This window comes from Microtus oregoni, unplaced genomic scaffold (genome assembly GCF_018167655.1).
Source record: "Microtus oregoni isolate MIOR12 unplaced genomic scaffold, Mior012 000009F_ref0000495, whole genome shotgun sequence".
Lineage (NCBI taxonomy): Eukaryota > Metazoa > Chordata > Mammalia > Rodentia > Cricetidae > Microtus > Microtus oregoni.
This window is the reverse complement of record NW_024543068.1, coordinates 51,566,497-51,589,316: the sequence shown is the minus strand read 5'-3', so window position 1 is coordinate 51,589,316 and position 22,820 is coordinate 51,566,497. Positions and strand designations below refer to the sequence as shown.

The window sequence follows — 22,820 nt, the reverse complement described above, 5'->3', positions numbered from 1 at the left end:
ACACCATTTTAAAATTTTTAATTAATTTTAATCCACTTTTTAAGATTGATTTTTATATCCAAAAGAGGAAAGAAGCAGGGAAGTTGCTCATATGAAGAACTCACAGTGGTTGTGGCAGTTTGTGCAGAGAAGACTATGCAAGCTCAAGTCAGGAACGCACAGCATGAGGAGCGCATGTGTTCATGCAGTCCAACCCTTAGCCTGATGTGCGCATGCAGTCCAACCCTTAGCCAGAAGTGCATTTACAGTCCAACCCTTAGCCAGAAGTGCATTTATAGTCCAACCTTTAGCCAGATGTGCGTGTGCAGTCCAACCCTTAGCCAGCTGTGCGTGTGCAGTCCAACCCTTAGCCAGATGTGCGTGTGCAGTCCAACCCTTAGCCAGATGTGCATGTGCAGTCCAACCCATAGCCAGAAGTGCATTTACAGTCAAACCCTTAGCCAGAAGTGCATTTACAGTCCAACCCTTAGCCAGCTGTGCGTGTGCAGTCCAACCCTTAGCCAGATGTGCGTGTGCAGTCCAACCCTTAGCCAGAAGTGCATTTACAGTCCAACCCTTAGCCAGCTGTGCGTGTGCAGTCCAACCCTTAGCCAGCTGTGCGCGTGCAGTTTAACCCTTAGCCTGATGTGCGCGTGCAGTCCAACCCTTAGCCAGAAGTGCATTTATAGTCCAACCCTTAGCCAGAAGTGCATTTACAGTCCAACCTTTAGCCAGATGTGCGTGTGCAGTCCAACCCTTAGCCAGCTGTGCGCGTGCAGTCCAACCCTTAGCCAGATCAGTGCATGTGCAGTCCAACCCTTAGCCAGAAGTGCATTTACAGTCAAACCCTTAGCCAGAAGTGCATTTACAGTCCAACCCTTAGCCAGCTGTGCGTGTGCAGTCCAACCCTTAGCCAGATGTGCGTGTGCAGTCCAACCCTTAGCCAGAAGTGCATTTACAGTCCAACCCTTAGCCAGCTGTGCGTGTGCAGTCCAACCCTTAGCCAGCTGTGCGCGTGCAGTTTAACCCTTAGCCTGATGTGCGCGTGCAGTCCAACCCTTAGCCAGAAGTGCATTTACAGTCCAACCCTTAGCCAGAAGTGCATTTACAGTCCAACCTTTAGCCAGATGTGCGTGTGCAGTCCAACCCTTAGCCAGCTGTGCGCGTGCAGTCCAACCCTTAGCCAGATCAGTGCATGTGCAGTCCAACCCTTAGCCAGAAGTGCATTTACAGTCAAACCCTTAGCCAGAAGTGCATTTACAGTCCAACCCTTAGCCAGATGTGCGTGTGCAGTCCAACCCTTAGCCAGACGTGCATTTACAGTCCAACCCTTAGCCAGATGTGCATTTACAGTACAACCCTTAGTCAGATCTGCGCGTGCAGTCCAACTCTTAGCCAGAAGTGCATTTTCAGTCCAACCCTTAGCCAGATGTGTGCTTGCAGTCCAACCTTTAGCTGAAAAGCTTCAGACAGTTGATTGCTCCTGCGAGAAGGAGAGATACTTTTCTTTAACGATGTGTTTCTCGTGTGCTGAACATGCCATGATGGAAGGCCACACACCCCAGAGGACATGGGAAGCACAGATTGGACTTGAACTCAACAAGAGAAACAAACAAAAGAGCAGACACAAAGTCAGGTGGGTAGGGAAGGGAGGTGAATCTAAGAGAAATTGTGGGAGGAGAGTGAATGGAATCAAAATACGTTGTACAAAACTTTCAAATAAGAAATAAAGATTGCAGAAAGAGCACCAAATTTAAGTAGAATAATATTCATGTTATTGTTTTCATGTGATTTCAATTTTATACTGATATTAATGTTTAAAGGAAAGAAGTATGTATTCATGATTCAAAGTTCTTTGTAAAAGAGGAAACTAAGAAAATATACTTTATTTCTAAAAGTACTTAGGATAAGAACAAAAGAAATACCATTTTCAGTGACAAATTAATGCAAGTATTTTCTTCCAAAAATAGAAACAGCACAGGTGTCCATAACATATTCTGTTAAACATTATAATAGAGATGCTCACCAGGAAAATATAGAGTGAAGCAAGGGGCACAAAACATGGCAGAGAAGCTCTTCAAGGATCGCTGGTTTACCTATTTTTTAATGCTACGACACTGTAGCCAGGATAACGATAAATGGAATATATAATACATGCTGTGTAACACCTGCGTTACTCTCTTGGTACAGTTCGTGCGCCACTGTACCTTACGTGAGCCAGGCAAGGGCCTGGAGATTGAAAGAACATACAAGACCTAGGTCATTCTAAAGGAGATCAGCCAAATGAATGCCCTTTATTCAAACTTGGGGAAAACCTTAAATACCTAGCTTCGGCACAAAGGAATATCCCCCAGGCAAGTGGGGAATTACCATGCCCAAGTTGGAGTCAACAATGCCCTATAGCTAATCACCAGGCGGGACAGAGGGAGCACAGGAACAAACAGGGGCAGACCCATGGGCCCTACAGTGCTGTCCAGTTTATATTCCAAAGACAACTAAAAATATAATTAAAAATAATAAAAATGTCCCTTAAAGCAGAAATAAAAATACATATACTATCTATTAATTTAAATGAAAGTTCAATGGAGAAGATTATAAAACTTGGTATGTCCACAAAACAAACAAACAAACAAAAAAAACCAAGGAAGATGTAAAAAAACAGCAGCAAAAGACAATTTCAGAATAGTCGTGACAACGTCCACAAGACCTGTGCATGTTCAAGACTGAAACAATTCCGAAACGGAGAGGGAGGGACTGGAGGTGAGCATAAATTCCCATCTCGGGTAAAGAGCTTCTGACAAAGGTCACATGGTCAGGTGCATCACAACCAAAGCCCCAGGGACTGGTTTAATTCCTCAGTTAACCACCTCTCCGTACCAATTTATGTCCTAGATTCTTTCCTTACTGCTGTGACTAAATACTCTTAAGCAGCTCGGCAAAGACAAGGTTCGTTGGCGCTCACAGGTGTGGGGCATCCATCAGGGTGGGGAAGTCAACGTGGAAGGAACTTGACACAGCTGGACACATCCCGTTGACAATTAAAAGAAAAAAGAGAGAATGTGCGTACTTGCCAGGGTCTCTCTTCCCTATTCAGTCCAGGGTCCAGCCCATAAGACGGTAAGATTCCCAGTGGGTCTTCCCACTTCAAATAAGGAAATTCCTCACAGGGATCTCCACAGCCCAGCACAGTCCATACAATTCCTGGTACCCTCACAGGGATCTCCACAGCCTAGCACTGCCTATAAAGTTCCTGGTACCCTCACAGGCATTACCACAGCCCAGCATAGTCCATTCAGTTCCTGATACCCTCATCGGCCAGCACTGTCTATAGAGTTCCTGGTACCCTCAGAGGCATCCCCACTGCCCAACACAGCCCACATCGTCCCTGGTACCCTCACAGGAATCCCCACAGCCCAACATAGTCCACATCGTTTTTGGTAGAGATGATTCTATCCTAGTTACTCTTGATCGTGTTCACATGACACTTAAAAATGACCCATCATAAAACCTAGCAGATTTTAGTGGTGTTCATGATCAAAATGAATGGAAGCATAAGTGCATTTACTTGTCATTATGATAAATTTAGTTCTTTATGCATATGAAATATATTTTATTAAAAATAAACAGTACTGAAGAGAGACATCTTTTTCATTCCCTAGTTGGAAGACATGATTAAGTCATTGAATCTGTGATGACCTCAGTTTGTTTGTTGGAAAATAAAATGCTACATTACCTTCTTGTTATTTAAGTTCCCCCCTTTCTTTGTAAAATGTAAGCTCTGTTTTTGTTTTTTTTTAAAAAGAAGTTACTTAAAATAAGTAATAATAAAATGAATGCAGGGATGTTTGTATTTGGAAATTTTAATAGCAATTCTGAAGTTTTCAAATAAGCAGAATTTGTTATTTTGATATTAATATGCATAATGAATCCAACCATCAATTTCCTAATTATAAACCGAGACACACACACACACACACAGAAAGAGAGAGAGAGAGACAGAGACAGAGACAGAGAACCAGGATCTATTAAAAAGAAGTTAGGTGTAAAGATAAGTCATATTGACAAAAGTCAATTAACATGTTCCCATCCATATAATTGTTTCCAAACTCTCATAATTCCTTCAGTTATTTTGTGATCAGCAATTCTGGAATACAGATCGCACACACTTATATACATATATATGATGTTTTTATATATGCATATATATTTATAGATAAATTCTGTGGTTTTTTTCTTTGTGTAGAGTAACAAATCAGTACAGATATTATAATTTTCCTAAAATTCTCTTGAGTTGCTTAGAGTATAATTGCTGTGCTCTTCATTTTCAAGGACTGTTTACTATTGTCTACTTTTTACAAATACTTCCCGGGAAGAGAGAAAGAACACATGTAATCCGACTCTTCAAATAGCTTTTAGAAGGAAAAAATGCTTAGGAAAGATTTAATACCTATATGACCATTAAAAAAAGATGAACAACACAAAAACTTAATGAGGAAAAAGTAAAATGTGAGACATTGATGATCCAATCAGAGCCACTTGCTCAGTGAGACATTGGGCCTTTCCAACGAATGGGATCAAATTTGTCAGCTTGTTTGTGACTTCCCTTTTGCACTTCTCCCCCTCTCCAAAATGCTCGCTGCTCTGAATGAATATTCCTTGTTTGCCTGATTAATCCATCCTCTGTCACACTCTCTGCCTTATCAGCTCTGTTTTCTAACATTAATTACTTCCTGGATTAGCATTTATTTTCTTTTCCACTTATTTGTTCACCTTACATTTTGATTAAAGAGCAAATATGCTTGTGTTGAACTTATTTTTTCCTTATGCTCAGAGGACAAAAAAGGAATTGAAAACAATTTTTTTGAATGAACAAATCTACTCAGTGGCTAGGAACGATATCCAGAAATTGTCGCAATAGTTAGCTGACAAATGATTGTTTTTCTCCAAGATGGGACCAGCATTTTAATATCTAGTAATAGTGTCATCTTAGTATTATTTATTCAACTCACTCATTTAATGACCCAGATAACTACATAATCTTTTAAAGTCCTTTACGAGGCCAAGTATTTGCTAAAGATTAAGGATTAAAGATGAACAAACTCTGGAACAATGAATGAATGGACAATTAAAGGAAGGGATAGTATTTCCTGATTCCATTGATTATGTTTATCATTCAAATACCAAGCAAGTTAAAAAAAAGCAAAACAAAACAAAGCAACAACAAATACTACAAAGAAATAAACAAGAAAAACACTTAATTGTTCAAAGTACTATAAGATTTGCATAGATTAATATAGAATTTTGGTATATGGTATGTAGAACTAAATACAGCACCACAATGTCACATATAAGAATGGTTTATATGATACAGTGTGTTTTTTTTTCAAGAGGAATAGTATATTTGAACAACTATTTACCCATTCCTACTTCCTGATTAAAAGTGAGTCTCTGGGTAATTTCTATTGTAATTGAAAAATACATATAATTGGACACCAAGGAAAAGGAAATAAAACCAATAAAAATAAGCTTGCTTAGGAAATGATGGTCCTAGCAAGCAATGGCTATAAACAGCATCTCAATTGGCAGGAGAAGAACAATGTGGTAATGGCATCAGAATGGTGGGTAGTGTGATGGTGTGTCTCTCTCCTTTTCCATAGTCAGTGTTTTCTAAGAGGGAAGCTTACAGAATTTGTAAACATTGGACTGTACCTAGTGAGGATCCAGGGTGGATAATTTTAAGAGGCCAATTGTTTGTTTCTGGCTGCTCAGCCCTGAAATAATCACACAGAAATCATATTATTTGCAATACTGTTTTTTGGCCAGTAGCTTAAGCATATTTATGGCTAACTCATATCTTAAATTAACCCATCTCCATTAATCTGTTTATCACCAGGAGTCTGTGGCTTACTGGGTAAAGTTCTGTCTTTCATGGTGTTACAGGACATCTCTCCGACTCCTGCCTCTTTTCTCCCAGCATTCGGTTTAGTTTTCCCTGCCTAGCCCTGCTATACCCTATCAACAGGCCAACACAGTTACTTTATTAACCAATGGTATTCACCGCATACAGAGTGGAATCCCACATCAGTGGATATTTAGTTGGAAGGTAAGCAGGGCTAGAAAAGTCCCATGCTGATATACTAGGACATTATATTTTATATTTGCTTCCACAATGGTCTAAGTAGCACACATTTTTTCATGTGACAAAACAGAAAGAAAGGGAAGAGAAAGATGGCTAAAGGCACTATTGATGTTTTCTAGCTCAGAGGTGGAAGAAAACACCTTTTTTCACTTTGTATCATTTCACACCCTTCCTGGTCTTTCCTTCAGAAAAAAACAAACAAACAAAGAGCAATGCCCCCCATCCCCACCCCTAGAAAGAAAGTGACATTAAGAAATGAGCATTAATCTATTTTTTAGATCAATATGCCACACACAATAGATAGTCTGGAGCTGACAGACCAAGATAAGTTTTTAATGAAACAGTTATAAACTGTCAGTCATTTATATCATATAGGCAGTAAATTATGAATATCCTTGTGTATGTTTGAAGCACATTTCTCAACTTTTATATCGGGGAATCAATAATGTCTTACAAGAACAGAAATGGATAGTTTAACTATGGGGTTTTGAGTACCTTTGATTACATTCATAACTGAAAATAGAATAATACCAAAAGAGAGTTGCTGTGTCTTCCAACGAAAGATGGCAAGCCTTCCAACATTTCATTTCTGTTCATTTAAGGAATCGACGTCAGAATAAACACAGAGATTTCACTCCTTCTACTAAGCCATTAACATTTTACTTAAAATTACAAAGAATGAATAACTACGTATACTTTCCAAAATTTTCTGTCTAAGGGTAAAAATTAAAAGTTAATTGCCACTATTGGTGAAAAGCAAGAAATATGAAGCCAACTACTTCTTTTTTGCTGAACATTTTCTTATTAATAACTTTGCATGAGAACATAATTAACTTTTTCTTTTTACTTTGTGGAAAACAATTAGGAACTGAAAGAGTGGTTCCATTTGCCAAGAAATTCAGCCAAATTGTTAGTAGAAAAAACATCAATTCTTATTTTACCTTATACATGCCTATGAAAGGAGCCTTGACTCCTAGGCTATTTAGTTTTCTAACTGACAGATTGCCTTTATTTTTATATGTTGATGGTGTGGAAAAATAAGGAAATATTTTTTTATTGTTCTATTGACTTAGCATTTTAGAATTAAAATGGTTATATTATTTCCTCTCCCACCTTTCTCACTAATTCTGTTTCTTTAATTATAGTATATAATTATGTTGAGAGGTACATGAGCTCTCTCAATTAAGTTGTTGATTTCATTTAGAAAAAATACAGTCAAAACTTCCGCCTTTGTAAGGACCCAGGACTGTATTTGCATGGTACCATGATCTCCTGACTTTGAACCTTCCTCTTTCTCTATATGTGTACTTGTCTTCCACAGTCATGTGTAAACTAAGACTGCTCATTTGTTTCCCAGCTACCCAGACCTGAATAATCACACAGAAACTATATTAACTATCACTAACTAATTAACTAATCACACAGAAACTATGTTAACTATAGCATTATTTGGTCAAAGACTAAGGTGTATTTCTAGCTAGTTCTCACATCTTAAATTAACCCATTTCTTTTAATCTATGTATTTCCGCTAGGTTGTGGTGTGCTAGCAAGGTGCTGGCATCCTTCACCATTGGCAGCTACGTGATATCTCTCTGATGCTGCCTTTTCTTCCTCTATATATCTCTATTTGTATTTCCCAACTGACTTTACTATGCTAGGCCATTGATCCAAACAGTTTTATTCAGCAAACAATAAAAACAACACATATACAGAAAGACATCCTACATCAGGCATGTCTGTAAGGGCATGATGCTTAGTGTTCATTATGCTATGAAGCCAAAACAGCATTTCTTAGTAATATCTAGGTCCATGTAGTTAATTCCCAGGGATGTGAAATTGAATTAACATGGTGTTTTATTTGAACATTTGATTATTGATGGAAACAGATATATTCATCTATAAGTTATTTTCAGACATGGGTACCGACTGATATGATATTACTGATGATGTTACTGACAATGGATAATGCTTCCATATTGCATTCTGTTATGAAAAAATAAACCAGTTCAAACTTGTTGAACATCAAGCTAGCAAGGCTGAAAAATCTGTCAACCTTTTGGTCTGATCTGTACTATTTTGAGGAGTTTATAGTAATAATAAAAAGAAATGTGTTCCAAGACATGCAGGCAGACACCCAGACACACACAGACTCTCACATACTTTCTTACAATTTCAATGTTAATAAAAATTTGTAGTACTCTGGATCCTTAATAATGAGTATGCTGGCCAATGAACTTATGACAAGGGTACCTGAAGAAACAACATTTAACCATTGATAATGATACTATCAAAATTCACATGATAATATGGATATCTATTTCAATAAACCCTAGAGTTTGATTTCCTAAGATTTCATCTATTTAAAGAGCTTTTCCTCCACAAAATCTTCAACTTTGTAAAACTCCTTTCCTAGTTTTTCTCAGTCTCCTTCCAGTCTATAGACAGAATTCAGAAGATTTCTGAAGGGAACATATATATCTACCCGTGAAATCATTCAGACCTCAACTGGCTTTTATTTATCTCTCACTTCTGTAAATGAAGTCAAATAACTCCAATTATTTGAAAGATATAATCAGGCAATTAATTGTCAGAAACCTGGCCACTGAAACCTGTTTTCAGAAGCTGCACTCTTTAGCTACCCAGTTTTATTGCTTAGGGAAATTTTTTTCATTGCAATAAGATTATGCAAATACTGACAAATGTGAGTTCATGCAAATTTAACCGTCTACTACTAACACACCTTTGTCATGTGCATGTAGGCTACTGGACCTATTTTTATTGGCTACTTACTGTTCTGGTGTTCTGTTCAGTGTGAAGATTCCCCTATGCTTTTTAGAACAGCTTTTTCTAAGTGGACATAGCTTGATTCTCTCTTGTCCTCATTATTGACCACTTCTCTCAAAAAACAGTGAGGATATGTAAGCAGAAGCTGATCGTTCATTTTCCAGCCACTCAGACACAAATAATCACACAGAAACTATATTAATTACAACAGAGCTTGGTCAATGACTCAGGCATATTCCTGGCTAGCTCTTACATTTTAAATTAACCCATTTCTATTAATCTATGTATTGGCACGAGGCTGTGGCTTACTGGTAAGGATCTGGCATTTGTCTTCTTTAGCAGCTAAATCGCATCTCCCTGACTCTGCCTACTCTTTCCTGTGTTTCTGTTCAGATTTCCTGCCTGATTTTTCTCTGCTAAGCTAATATTCAAAACAGCTTTATTCATCAATGAATAAAAGCAACACATACAGAAGGGCATCCAATGCCAGGGATATGTTTTATTCTTTAGAATAGTCAACACCTGTAACTACAGTTGTTCAATATCTAATCTGCTTGAATGAATTCTATGGTTGTTTTTTTTTTCCTTTTTTTAAACAATGAATCACTTGCTTGCTTCTTTATCTTTCAATTACTTTTATTAACTGTAGAATTTTGATTTTGACTTATCAATAGTAAAGGGTGTATTTATTATTATCTAGATCAAGCACATTATTTAAAATATGTTGAATATTGATTTGGAAGAATTCTTTCACTATTGTTTCTAGTGGAGGAATATCTATTCTTCACTTAGGAAAACACTCAAGCCAAAATGTCCAACCAATAATGAATACTTAAATGTATGAAATTTACCAAAAGCTTCTGCATACAGAGAGCACTAAGGTACCAATTAACTAAACTTTAGCTGTCTAATGATTTAGCACTTTGTGTGCCTATTATTGCATGGGTATGAAGTACACAGTGATTTCGTTCTGTATTTAGTGTAAATTATGTCTTATTTATAAACAGAAATGAAGACTAAATAGCATAACAGGTACTCTTAAACATAAAGACAACAGACAGTTACATAAAATGCCAGGTTTGTTCTTATTAAGATTTTGAAGACATTCTAGATGAAGATTCACAGGGACAACCAGAAGGTTGAAGATGAAGAGAGATGGGAAAAGAGTTGGTGAAGGCAGACATTGAAAGTAAATATTTGTCCTGCTTAACGACAGAGAACTAGGTAATTTTCCTCCTCCCAGGAGCTGGGATTAAAGCTGTGTGCCACCACGGCTTGACCTTTGTGGTTAGCTCATGACTAACTCCATACTCTGTTCTTCAGACAAGCTTTATTTGTTAGAGCACAAACAAAATATCACCACAGTGTACCTCTGCTCATAAAAACCTTGTCGTTAGTAACACCTAAAAGGACCTGACCTTTGCTATGGCTTAATCAAACATGGTACCTTTCTGCTACAGGGTTATGTGTTTAATCCTCTCTTAGAGCAAAGTCATTCACATCTGTAGCACATCATCAGGTGGGCAATATTTCCCAGGGTAGTGCCCATGGCATTGAAAGACATGAAGATCACTCGTCCATCATCTCATAATCGGAAATCCTAAATTTCTCTGGAATACATTCAGATTTCCTGAAGACACAAAAAAGAGCAATGTTCCAAGAGCTTTTTTGATGTGGGATTTCTCTCTGTGATTACCATTAATGAATAAAAAACTGCTTTGAGCCTACAGCAGTGCAGGGTGGGATGGAGCAGAGCTAGGTAGGGGGACTGGACTGAATGCTGGGCAAAAGAAGGACAAAGTCAGAGAGAAGCCATGTAGCTGTCAGAGAGGGACAATGGAGCTTTACCTGGTAAGCCACAGCCACATGGCTATACACAGATTGATAGAAATGGGTTAAATTAATATGCAAGGATTAGCCAATAAGAAGCTAGAGCTAATGGGCCAATCAGTGTTTTATATAATATAGTTACTGTGTGATTATTTCCGGGATAAGCTGGCCGGAACTGACTAGCGGCCTCCTCCTACACTTTTTTCTTCAACTGGAATTGTGGTAAGTGTGGAAAGGAATTTTCTTACACGAGCTTTGGCTGTGTGTTTATTGTGAGGTATGATATAATGGGTTTGCTCCCGTATTGATTCTGAAGCCAAGATTTTCCTGGACTACAACCAGATACTTATCCTGTCAAATGGTGGTGGTATATCAAACAATGAATTTTGTCAGGAGATAATGTCTTCTGGGGAAATCCCCTGTAGTCAGAAGAGACATAAAACCACAGCACAGTCTGAAGTCCTGCTACCAAGGGCTTTATTTTCTCGTCTCTCTTGCAAATGATTCACAGTTTAAAGGTTTTTATATGCCTTTTCTGTTGACCTTGAGTAATAAGTGTTCTTTTTCTGTTGTTTTTTTCAGGGATGGATATTTTATTTGTTTGTGTGTTTACGTGTGCTTAAAAGGTCTTTCAAAGGACTTAAAATAACACTAAAAATCTAACCCTCATAAAAATATAATTTATCTTTTGATTGTCAGATAAATGCATTTATAGGTTTTAGTTAAACATACATACTATTTAATCAAGATTTTTAACCTAAAACCAGTATCTGCCGACATAATAGTCATTTGACAAAGAGACCTTCAAGTCATATGCTCTATAAACTAATATCATTTTTACTTGTTGGGCTGTGGAGAGTAGGAGCATTGCAAAGTCATTGTAAGGCTTCTCAAGAGTAGTTTATCTTGTGTTTGGGATAGGGTAGTACTGAATCAAACAGTCAATATTCTACAATTTGGAAAGAAAGAAAGCCATCTAAACAATGTTTAAACAGACAGAAATGGGGTGATGGATCTAGTCAGAACTCTGGCAGACACCTGTAGGTGTGGAAGGAGGAGGAAGGGTGCTTTACCAGCCTCAGCATCAATCAGTCCCACTAAAGCTTTGATTCCACATCTCTGAGCTCCAGCTCTCTGAAAGATTAATCATGTTTAGTTCTCCTCCTCTTTCTTCCCCTTCCTCACTCCTCCTCTTTGGTCCCCCTTCTCTTCCCCCTCCCCTTCTTCTCCATTCTTCTTCTTTTTAAGTATTTAAAAGTTTTTTTTTTCTTTTTGAAAAGTGGGGCATTGTTGGTCCTTGTAGATGAACATATGGGAAACAGTTGAGACACATCATCAAGAACCACAAATGCAGGTAAAAACAACATAATTGGTGCTTTTTTTCTGATAACATATTTTGAAAAAGTTTGGTTTTAGTTGCTATAAAGAACAGCCCAGTATTAGGATAGACTCGAACAGATCCCATTTTATGAAACCACCAGTGTAGGTGTCTCTTCTAAGGATATGCTCACAGGATATTTGGAGGAGCTAAGGAATGCTGCATATGTATAATGTACACCTCCAGTCAACTTACTTGTTGAATTTTGTACAATACCAGGATTGAGTGTCATGATATAGTAGAATTCAAAGCATAATGTAAACAACTTAACCTTTAAGTCAGCTATACCAAAGCTGATCACTTTTTAACATATGGAATATCATTCTGAATCTATTTCTGAAAGAAATATATTAATACTGAGGAAAGCAGAAATTCTGATACCATTGTGTTGTGGAACATTTGTTTAACTTTGCAAAGATATTTATGCATTTGTTTAACTATGTTGCTTTACCTTGCCTGCCTGAGGTATCTAATTGGTCTTATAAAAAGTGAAATGCCTAATAGCAAGGGAGGAGGTATAAATAAGACTTCAGGGCAGGGAGAGTAAATAGGAGGAGAAATTTAGGCTTGGATAGAAGAAAGGGAGAAAGAAAGAAAGAAAGAAAGAAAGAAAGAAAGAGAGAGAGAAAGAAAGATGCCAGAGAGATGCCAAAGACGAGCCAAACACATATGGAGGAAGCAGAAAAGTAGGATGTGTAGAAGGAAAGAAAGGTAACAAGGCCTGAGGCAAAATGTAGATAAATGGAAGCAGGTTAAGGTAAGTTAAAGGATAACTCTTGGACAAGCTGAAGCTAAATTATCTTCATAGTTAATAGTATGCCTCCATGTCTTTATTTGGGAGATGATTGGCAGCCCAAGGAGATTCCAACTACACCACTGGAGAACTTGACATAACAAAAAGTCAAGTTCCTTTTAGAACTGAATTTTTACCTTTATCTTCGATCAGCTTACACAGTAAACAGATTAGAATTTTCAAGTTCTTCAACAAAAAATTCTCTTTAAATAAAGCAGTAAGCACTGAGAGAAACCAAAAGTAGGCAAGAAAACACCAGGGAGGAACTATTTAGAGCATCTATAAATTCTTATTTCAGTATGATCTCTGAACATTACAGATGCAAGATGCTGCCCCTGCTAATGTCCCCAACAGTGAGACAGAGGGCAGAACAGGATAGGGCAAGAAGTTTGTGAGACAACAATTCTCTTGGTCATCCAAAGAACAAGACAAAGAATAAGTCTCTTTTATATATAATACAAATATATAAATATTATATATAATTACATTTAGACACATATAAATTAAAAACACAATTTAAAATATGCAATACTTTATAGCCCTTTTAACCCTAAATCCTTTACATCTCCCTGAGTTATGATGATAAGGTATAGTAAGTCTGGAGATTTCGATGACAAATCTTGCCTTTCATTCGGCATGCCATGCATGATTCTGAGAGCTATCTCTCACAGCCGTCCTTTTGGTTTGGTTGAATAATTTATTAAGTATATAGAAAGAAGAATTAAAAGAAAGAATGCCAATAGTGGTTAAGTGGATTGACAACTGAGTCCCCGTGGCCGAGCTTGCCATGACCGATTTCCTGCTTCCCTTTCCCTATCGTGGGCATTTTCATGTCATGGAATAAATAGTAGTAACTTCTGTTGAACTTCTCAAGAACACAATGTCCTATTCTTGGGTCATTTGCTGTTTTCTCTTCTAGGGCACAGGATTAAGGGGAGCATCGTTTCTCAAGACAGCAGCGTGCCTGCGAGGACTCATTGAAACAAACATTTTAGGGTTTGAAAAGGGAGAAAACGCAGCTCAATTTCCAGTCATCTTTTCAGGGAACTCAAATAACATATGACAATTTAGGAATATTGTGTATAATCCACAGAGTCAGTATTTGGGTCAATATTTTGAAATCTTAAGTTCTTTAAAAATATGTGTGTGGATCCAGGAGCATGTCTCAGAAATTAACACCCTTGCGCCAAGGCAGAAACCCTAAGCTGAGTTTCTGGGTCTCACATTTTAGAAAGAGACAACTGACCCCACAAGGTGTCTTCAGACCATACACGTACCATGATATAAATGCAGAGAAACACACACACACACACACACACACACACACACACACACACTCACTTCAGTATGTTCAGCCACACTAAAAATTTTATGTGGGTACTGAGGATTTCAACTCAGTTCTTCTCTGTGCATACCATGTACTCTTTTCACTGAACCATTTTTCTGACCACAAATTATGTTGTTGTTGTTTTTTTCAGAATCAATAGACTTTGGTTTCTACCAAAGATTGTGTCTCTTTCTACATGTACAGAAAGCTGAAAATTGTGTTCAGAAACTAACTTCAAACTTGAGCATTTTGCATTGTTCTAAAACAGGATGTTATTAGCAGCGTGACTGGAGTATGCAACACTGTTGCCAGAATGTCTGATGTCTCACTAAACGTTTTGCAGCCCACATAAAACTTTAAAAAAAACAAAACTGTCATCCTCTGAACCAGTGTGGGCTTATTTTTTAATAATGTAGGGATTCAAAACAGTAACGCATAATTCTAATTCACTAAATGTTTTGATTTAACACATGTAATGACTGCACTTAATTCTATTGCCCACAGAAGTGAATTTGCAACAACAAAAGACTTTAAATTGGTATGTTAAATATTATTTTAGAACAGTTTATATTACATTCTTTTTCTTTGTTCAGAAAAGAAGCTGAAGGCAACTAGATGAAAAGTAAAATAATACTGAAGAAACTTGGTGATAATCTGTAATTCTGGTTATGAAAGAACTAAATTGCAGAGGTCATTGCAAGACTGATAGCAAAGATGATAATAAGGAGCATGTTTATTGTTCTGCACCAGATACTACTCTTAGCAAAAGCATAAAGACAAAGTAATAATTTTTCCTTTGTTTATAAGTACCCAAACACTTAGTAAATATGGGAACCATAGCATGGTATCCGTTGATAAAAAAAGTCTAGGCTACCAATGCAGTCTATTAATTATACGTTATTCATAAAAACTACAAATGCATTTAAAATGTTATGTAGACTTATTATTAATTGTTGAATATTCCATCCTCTTTTTATGACAGCTATGTCTACTATCTAACAGATAAAACCACTGCCCTTGACACATGCGTGGACACACACACACACACAAGAAACGTCCAGGTGGGTGTGGCAATCCTCTTATATTCCAGAGAAGAAGGAGAGCCCAAAGGACAAAGTGGCCAACTAGACTAGCCAAATTGGTGAACACTGGAAATAAGTGAGAGACTCTTACTCAATATATAAGGAGGAAAGCAATGTAAAAGGAGACGATCTCAACATCAAGTCTTCACAAATATGCAAGCACACAGATATACACATACATGCTTGTGACCCTCCCCACAAATGTACATGAATAAAAATATTGATTATACATATGCATACACATAACACACATATTTTAGTTTTTTCTCATTTAAAAGTTACTTTTTAGTAAAAAAGAATCCTACAATAAGCAATTTACAGATTCACGGCAATCTCCATCAAAATCCCCCTACTTCACATACTTTAAAAGCACAGTGTTCAACTTCATATAGAAACACACACACAGAGAAATAAGAAAAAAAAGGATAGCTAAATAAATCCTGAACGATAAAATAACAGCTGATGGTCTCACCATTACTGACTTCAATTGTACTAGAAAGCTACAGTTAAGAAAAACAACATGATATTGGCCTAAAAACAGACATGTTGATCAATGGAATCAAATTGAAGACCTAGAAATTTGCTAGGACAATGGTAGGAAGTTGTAATGAGTTAACCATGGGAGTAACCTCCCAATATCGATCTGATTTGACTTAAGGAACATTTCGCCATATGTGACACTACTTTATGAGTCTAAATAGCTCAGAGACCTAGAGTCAAAATTAATAATACTCATGTATAAAAGGAAAGTAACAAGAAAACAGTTTCCTGTGTTAATCTGCAACACCTTATTATTCAGCCATCACCAGAGAGGCTTCCTATAGCAGCAGAGGGAAATAAATAGAGAAATACACAGTCAGACAAGCAAAAAGAGAGATCTTGGGATACAGAGCTCTAAATGAGATGTCTCCATCAAATCTCTCCCTGCAGGGCTCAGGGAACCCATGGAAGAGAAGGCAGAAAGAGTAGGGGAGATGGAGGGAATGTGGGACATCAGGAGAACAAAGCTCCCCTAAAACAACTGAGCAAAGCTCATTTGAACTCATAGAGAATGTAGCAGTAGCAGCAAGGCTATAAGCATCTGTACCAGGTCATCTGCATATCTATGAGAGCTCCCAGTTAGCACTTGTATGGGATTCCTGAGTGTAAATGCATGGGTCTCTGACTCTTGTGAATTCTCTTGCAGCTCTTTTATTTTTCTCTTGGGTTGTCTTGTCCAACTTCAATATGATGAGTTTTGTTTTATCTTACAATATTTTATTTTATGTTTTGTTGTTATCTGTTAGAAGCTGGTCCTTTTCTAATGAGAGACAGAAAAGGAATGTGTCTACATTGGAAAGGAGATAGAAGGGAACAGGAATCGTTAGAGGAGTGGAAACTTATTCTGATTATATCATATGAGAAAAGAAATTGTTAATAAAATGGGAGAAAGAAAATACAAAAAGAAAAATACAAAAAAAGTGAAATAAGGCAAAAAGACAGAGGGAATGTTCTTCCAATGTCTCATGATGAAAAACTACATCAATTATTATTTATGTGGGAAACTATAACTTGATCAGTTGTTTACTGTTAAGTTTTCTAGACTTATTGAACTATATAGTCACCTGTATTCTTTTATTTTGCAGCAATACAAATTCTTTCTGATAAAAAAAATAGCTCCAAAGATGATGGGGGTGGGGTTGAGGGGTGGGGTGTGGAAAGATGTCATTTTATTTCTATTTAGTAAAAGAACATATTTTTTTCACACAATGTATTCTGATTTCTGCTTATCCTTCTCCAACTGCTCCCATTTCCCCCCTACCTCTCCAACCATGCAGATCCATAGCCTTTCTGTCTCTCCTTAGAAAACAAGCAGGCATCTAAGGAACACTAAAACAAAATAAGATAAAACAAAAACAGACAAATTGGGACCTAACAGAACAAACAAAAGAAAACAGCCAAGAAATAAAGCACAAGAAACTCACTTTATAGACTCAGGGAAGTAATGGTTCTTACAGACTGGAATCTCACAAAAACACAAACTTGAAAATAAAAAATCATAATATATCATTATATACATACATACATACATACATATATATATATGATGATACACATATATGTATTCGCAAAGAACTTGTAAGCTAAAATGGCAAACAAACAAACAAAAAACAAAACAACAACAAAAATAACACCTTCCCTAATTCAGCATTATGAGGAAGAAATTTCTGTCTCTGTTGACCCAATGTTTTGTGTCTTTGTTGCTGTTGTTATATACAACAAAAGCTAGAGTTGGCGTTAACAAAAAGAAAGGAGCGTTCCTCATGAGATCTCATAGAAAGACATTCAGGAATAGCTCAATTAAATAACAACCACAGTGTGATTATTTTATAATACACAACAGCCCACACTGTCCAGCCTGTACAGAGAACACAAGCGTATATCTAGATAGTTAACTAAATGGTGTTGGCGAGAGTTTTCAAGGTTTGGAGGATTTGTTCTATCTCATGTTAAGTTTTCAAGGTTTGGAGGATTTGTTCTATCTCATGTGAAGTTTACAAGGTTTGGAGGATTTGTTCTATCTCACGTGAAGTTTTCAAGGTTTGGAGGATTTGTTCTATCTCACGTTAAGTTTTCAAGGTTTGGAGGATTTGTTCTACCTCACGTTAAGTTTCAATGTGTGGAAGACTCTGTGGACGAGTGCAGTTTTAATCTTGGAAAAACTGAGTCTAAGAACAAGAAAAAAAATAAAATTCAAGTTCCAAACTAGATTGTAAGGTCAAGCTAAGGTCACAGGTGATCTTCATGCCAAAACATTTATACTAGAGTTTGAAAATTAGCAAAGGTAGGGGTGTATTAGGACGCAAGTTTTCCTTATATGAATTCCTTTCTTTATTGCCCAGAGCTAATATCATACTTGTGCCTATTTTGAGGAAACAAAATAGCATGCAGTAATAGTTCAGCTTTTAATGTATCACACTTCCTTTCTATTAGGAATGACATAATGTAAACAGAATGTCAAGTTATTAAAATCTGACACATGTAATTTGAACAACATTTATAAATTATTGCTGAATGTGTTACTTAATCGATGATCAAAAAACATGCAATCTCACAAAGAAAGATATTCCAGAATGAGAGCTTCAATACAGGTACGTGTCTCGCTGATGGCACAGCCTGTTCTGCATCTGTCTTTATGAGCAAGAATTAAAAAGATTTCTCCACTACTGATTGTAGCTCCTTATCATTTGCAAAGGATGAATTTGGAATAAGGTTTGTAAAAATATATAATCTAATCTCTGTACTAGCATATGTTTCTGACAAGATACATGTTGAAGCAATCAACGTCATTTCTGCAAAGTTAAGACCAAGTTCATAGAAAGTAATTCTAGCTTTGCTAGTTTTTAATGGTATTGATAGGTACTGAAAGTTAAACTCGCAGGCAAGACCCACACCAGTCTTATGACTCCTTACTCTCAGCTAAATCTTTCTGTTTATTTAATTTCATAACTTTAAGTATATAATAAAATTGAAAATTGTGCATATAAGGTAAATTCATATTTCTTTCCTAACAATTTGTACATCAGTGTCTGAGATGACAGCAAATCAAATATGATCACAGACAGAGAATGCTAGTAAGATATTTACCGAAAGAAAAACTCAGGTAGATGTACAGACTTCAAGCAAATAGACACTATCTGGGGTCTTGAGTACCAGCCTAAGTACCCCCTCAGGGCTCAAAATTGGATGTCTATTCCAGGCAAGGATTTGAGGGTAAAAATTTAACTCAAATACATTACCTCTGCATATTCTTTATTTTTTATGCAAGGGGAAAAAGTGAAGATAGATGGGCACAGAGTAGAAGAAGAAGAGGAAGAGGAGTAAGTGCTGATTTCCACAAGGTTTCTAGTTTTCACAGATAGAGTTGGAAAATTCCACAGGCAAGGACAATGATAATATGCATGTCAAAATCACACGAAAAAGGTCAGGTAGAACCTGACAAAGCAGTACCCTGGAACAGATGACCTAACCCAGGAAAGAGCCAGTATTCAAGGTGAAGTACCTGACATTCTAAACCATTAGATAAAGTTACTAAATGCCCTGAATCCTAGATTCACCCACTCTCCTCGTTTAATCTCTTTTGTGATGACCAGCTTTGGGGATGCCCAGATTTGTTCGTTAGCAAAAGTAGGGCATGCTACTTTCCTGCTCAGCGCCTATCTTCTGTAGAAATTTCTATGTGATCTATTAGTGGATAATTTTGTGGGACTGACTATGTAAATTTGACTGTTAGAACAAGGAATGAATGTTATCTATCTAAGGCCTCATGGCATGGAGGAATGGAACAAGGTCACACCATGGCTTGTGTAGAAGTTCCACTGTTGAGGTTTTCTGGGAATGAATCCCTTTTTGAAGGGAAGAATCATGGCTTCACAAGGATTTTACAGATATGACAGTGACTTTTCCAAAAGGCAAGTTTTCCTGCAGTTCTGCAAAATAGGTTACTCCATATGGATGTGTACATATGTATACACTTCCCGTGGATCTGCCCATTGGTCTGTCATCTGTACATTCACTGTATAGTCTTGTGGATTCCAACAAAAAAAAAAACATCCCCAGGAGACTTTAACAGCAAATATTCAAGCAACCCAGTTATAAGGGTCAAAAGACTTAAATAGATATTTCTATCATAAATATGTAAATGATCAAAGACTCACAAGGTTGCTTAGCTGTTAAAGTACTTGCAAATATGAGAATCTTTGCTCAGTTCTGAGCCTTAATATTAAAATTAAGTAAACAAGAAAAGGTCTATTAGTGGGCATTGGGGGGATTATAATATCAGGGGTGTTGTGGGATATTTGTAGATTATGTGAAGATATAATGAACATTTTAATAAAGAGTTGAAAGGCCAATAACTAAATAGTAACTATAGGCGGACTTCCAGGCAGAGAGAAAGTACAAGATGAGCAGAGGCATGCAAGATGCCACTGAGACACAGAATGTGTAGGATACACAGAAGGGGAGAGAGGTAAAAGCCATATGGTAGAATGTAGATTAATACAAATATGGGTTAATTTAAGTTATAAGAGCTAGTGGAACAAGCCTAAGGCTGAGCTTCCGTGATTAATAATAAATCTCTGTGTCATTATTTGTGAGTTAAGGCAAGTCCAATTATACTGGGAAAGCAAAGACAGAAGCATCTCAGGGGAATGCAGACAGCCTAACCAATTTGGCAAGCTTCAAGCCAAGAACAAGGTGGATGACTCCTGAGGAATGACGTGTGTACCTAGCCATTTTTTGCATCTCTCTACACACAAACATTCCCACAGATGCAAACACACACATGTGCACAGGAAAATATGCACATCATTTGTTCATTTGCAAATGACTAAAATGATACAGAAGAAAATATTGCCCAACCACAAACGATTAGGAAAGTGAGATTTGAAAATAAGAAGTGTTGAATCTAAATAGATGTTTGGCGATTACACCCTTTACTTATTGCTGTGAGACTATACAATGGTACTGCTATTGTGAAAATCTTCAAGTCCGTTTCTCAAATTGTCAGACATGGATGACTGAGCAAGTCTTCTTTTACCAAAGGGAATTGAAACATGGTTTCTCTAAAGCTAACATGTTTTGTGTTGCAGCATTTTTCACATTAGTACAAATGATTAACACGTGAAATATGTGCATTTGCTGATTTAAAAACTCAATGTGCAGTGGAGTAGTAGTCAGGTGAAGAAAGCAATGTGCTGCGCATGGACAGAACTTGAAGACACTAAGATAGTGGATTGAAACCAGACGGAGAAGCAGTGTATGATGAGATGTTATTCCCCTCCCCCCAAACATGCTCAGAACTGGCAAATCCACAGAGAGAGAAAGCAGGTTAATTGGGCTGGAGAGGACAAAGAGTAATCAAAGATGTCATAGTTCCTGCTCATGCTGGTGGTAGTGTTGTGGCCTGAGAGGTTGTGCTGGCTGCAGATTGTGATGGAAAGCAGAGAAACTGCAAAAGGGCTGCACTGCACACTCTGACTTCTGTCTCCAGCACACACACCCACATCAGTTACAGCATAAAGGAAGGAAGCCACACGTTTCAGGAGAAACCAAACATACGCAGAGCGCCTCATGGCCCCTAACAGGATGTGTCAATGATTTATGGAAGGTTTTTGTATTTTTAAGTAAAAAGGTATCTTATCTAATTGTTAGTAGTTCATGATCACCAAGTCTCAGGAAAGAATGAGGAGGGTTATACTAAAATGCTAGAAAACAATTACTCATGTTCTCTTCCATAACAAAAAAAAAACCCTGAAAATTCTATTTCCCACATTCAAAATTCATATTTTTTACTCTCTATTTTATGAATGACATGGAACATTTATGAAGTTTTTCTTTTTCTTCTGTTATGCTTCTCCAACATTAGTGAATAATAAATTTCTAATGGCCTGATCAGAAATCATAATTTATGAGAGGGTTGTATGGGAGAAAATTTAATAACATTATTTATCAGCGTCTGAAAGTATTTAATACAGGGTTATTTATCATTTCTCATTGTGAAAGGCTCCAGTGGATTGTTAGTTTTGGTCACACAAAACCTGATTCATTTGAGTGTTCAAAACAGCATTATTTAGATTAATTCAATCCCAGAAAAAAATCAAATGAATATTTGCTGATCAAAATGTCATATGGGCATAGAATTTTTTTTACACTGGTTGAAAGATGACATATCCACAGCAGTGATATGAGAGCTGTAGGCTGCAGTTTGTAGGTTTATTATATTTAATAAGATAGCACATGATCAAAATACAGCAAGGAAACAAAAATCTCTTCACTTATCTGCTACTTACTCATATATAATAGAGAGATGTTGAACTGAATCTTGAAGAATATACTCAACCAAAGAAAATATTATTTTTGTTCCTTTCATGACATCTTCCATTATCTTTGGTGCCTGAACGGACTTTGACACTGGGGCTGTATTACCATGATTGAATGCTTGTCTAGTTTTTGCAGGGACCCGAGTTACTTCCTCAGCTTCCCCAGTCAATCAAAAGACATTTCATGTGTTGATTTTAACTGAGTTTCCATTGATGATTATTTATAACCTATATCTTTATTTCTGAAGTGAACTACAAAAATCATATTCGACTTATGTAAATGTTGTTTTGTTTTCTTCCCTTCTTTTTTTTTTCTTCTTGTCATTGTAGATTCTACAAAGAAATTAAAGGATGTGCTTGAAGAATTCCATGGTAATGGCGTGCTTGCCAAGTATAATCCTGAAGGGGTAAAACTTCTTTTTTTTTCTTTATCAGTTTAATTGGTGTGCTTGCTGGGTGAATTTTCTTCATGGAAAATTCTAGACAAATATGTATATGTGTGTTTTTATAAATGCACACATACATATGCTTCTGTATATGTATTTATATATATACATATATACACTTACATGTATATATCTCACATACCATAACCATTTAGCACATTCCAAACAATAAAGTCCATAATAAATTGGTATTCTGGAAGTC

The 22,820-nt window shown here is 36.9% G+C and overlaps 1 protein-coding gene across 10 annotated transcripts in view; it reads left to right on the top strand.

Annotated features, from left to right (window-relative positions):
- Positions 1-22,820, top strand: part of Dgkb (diacylglycerol kinase beta) — a 600,883-nt gene that overhangs the window by 115,639 nt on the left and 462,424 nt on the right. For all 10 annotated transcript variants that reach the window (XM_041658354.1, XM_041658352.1, XM_041658353.1 and 7 more), the window contains one exon: positions 22,503-22,579. In XM_041658354.1, coding sequence (XP_041514288.1) covers positions 22,503-22,579 — 77 coding nt within the window. The remainder of the gene's footprint in view (positions 1-22,502; positions 22,580-22,820) is intronic.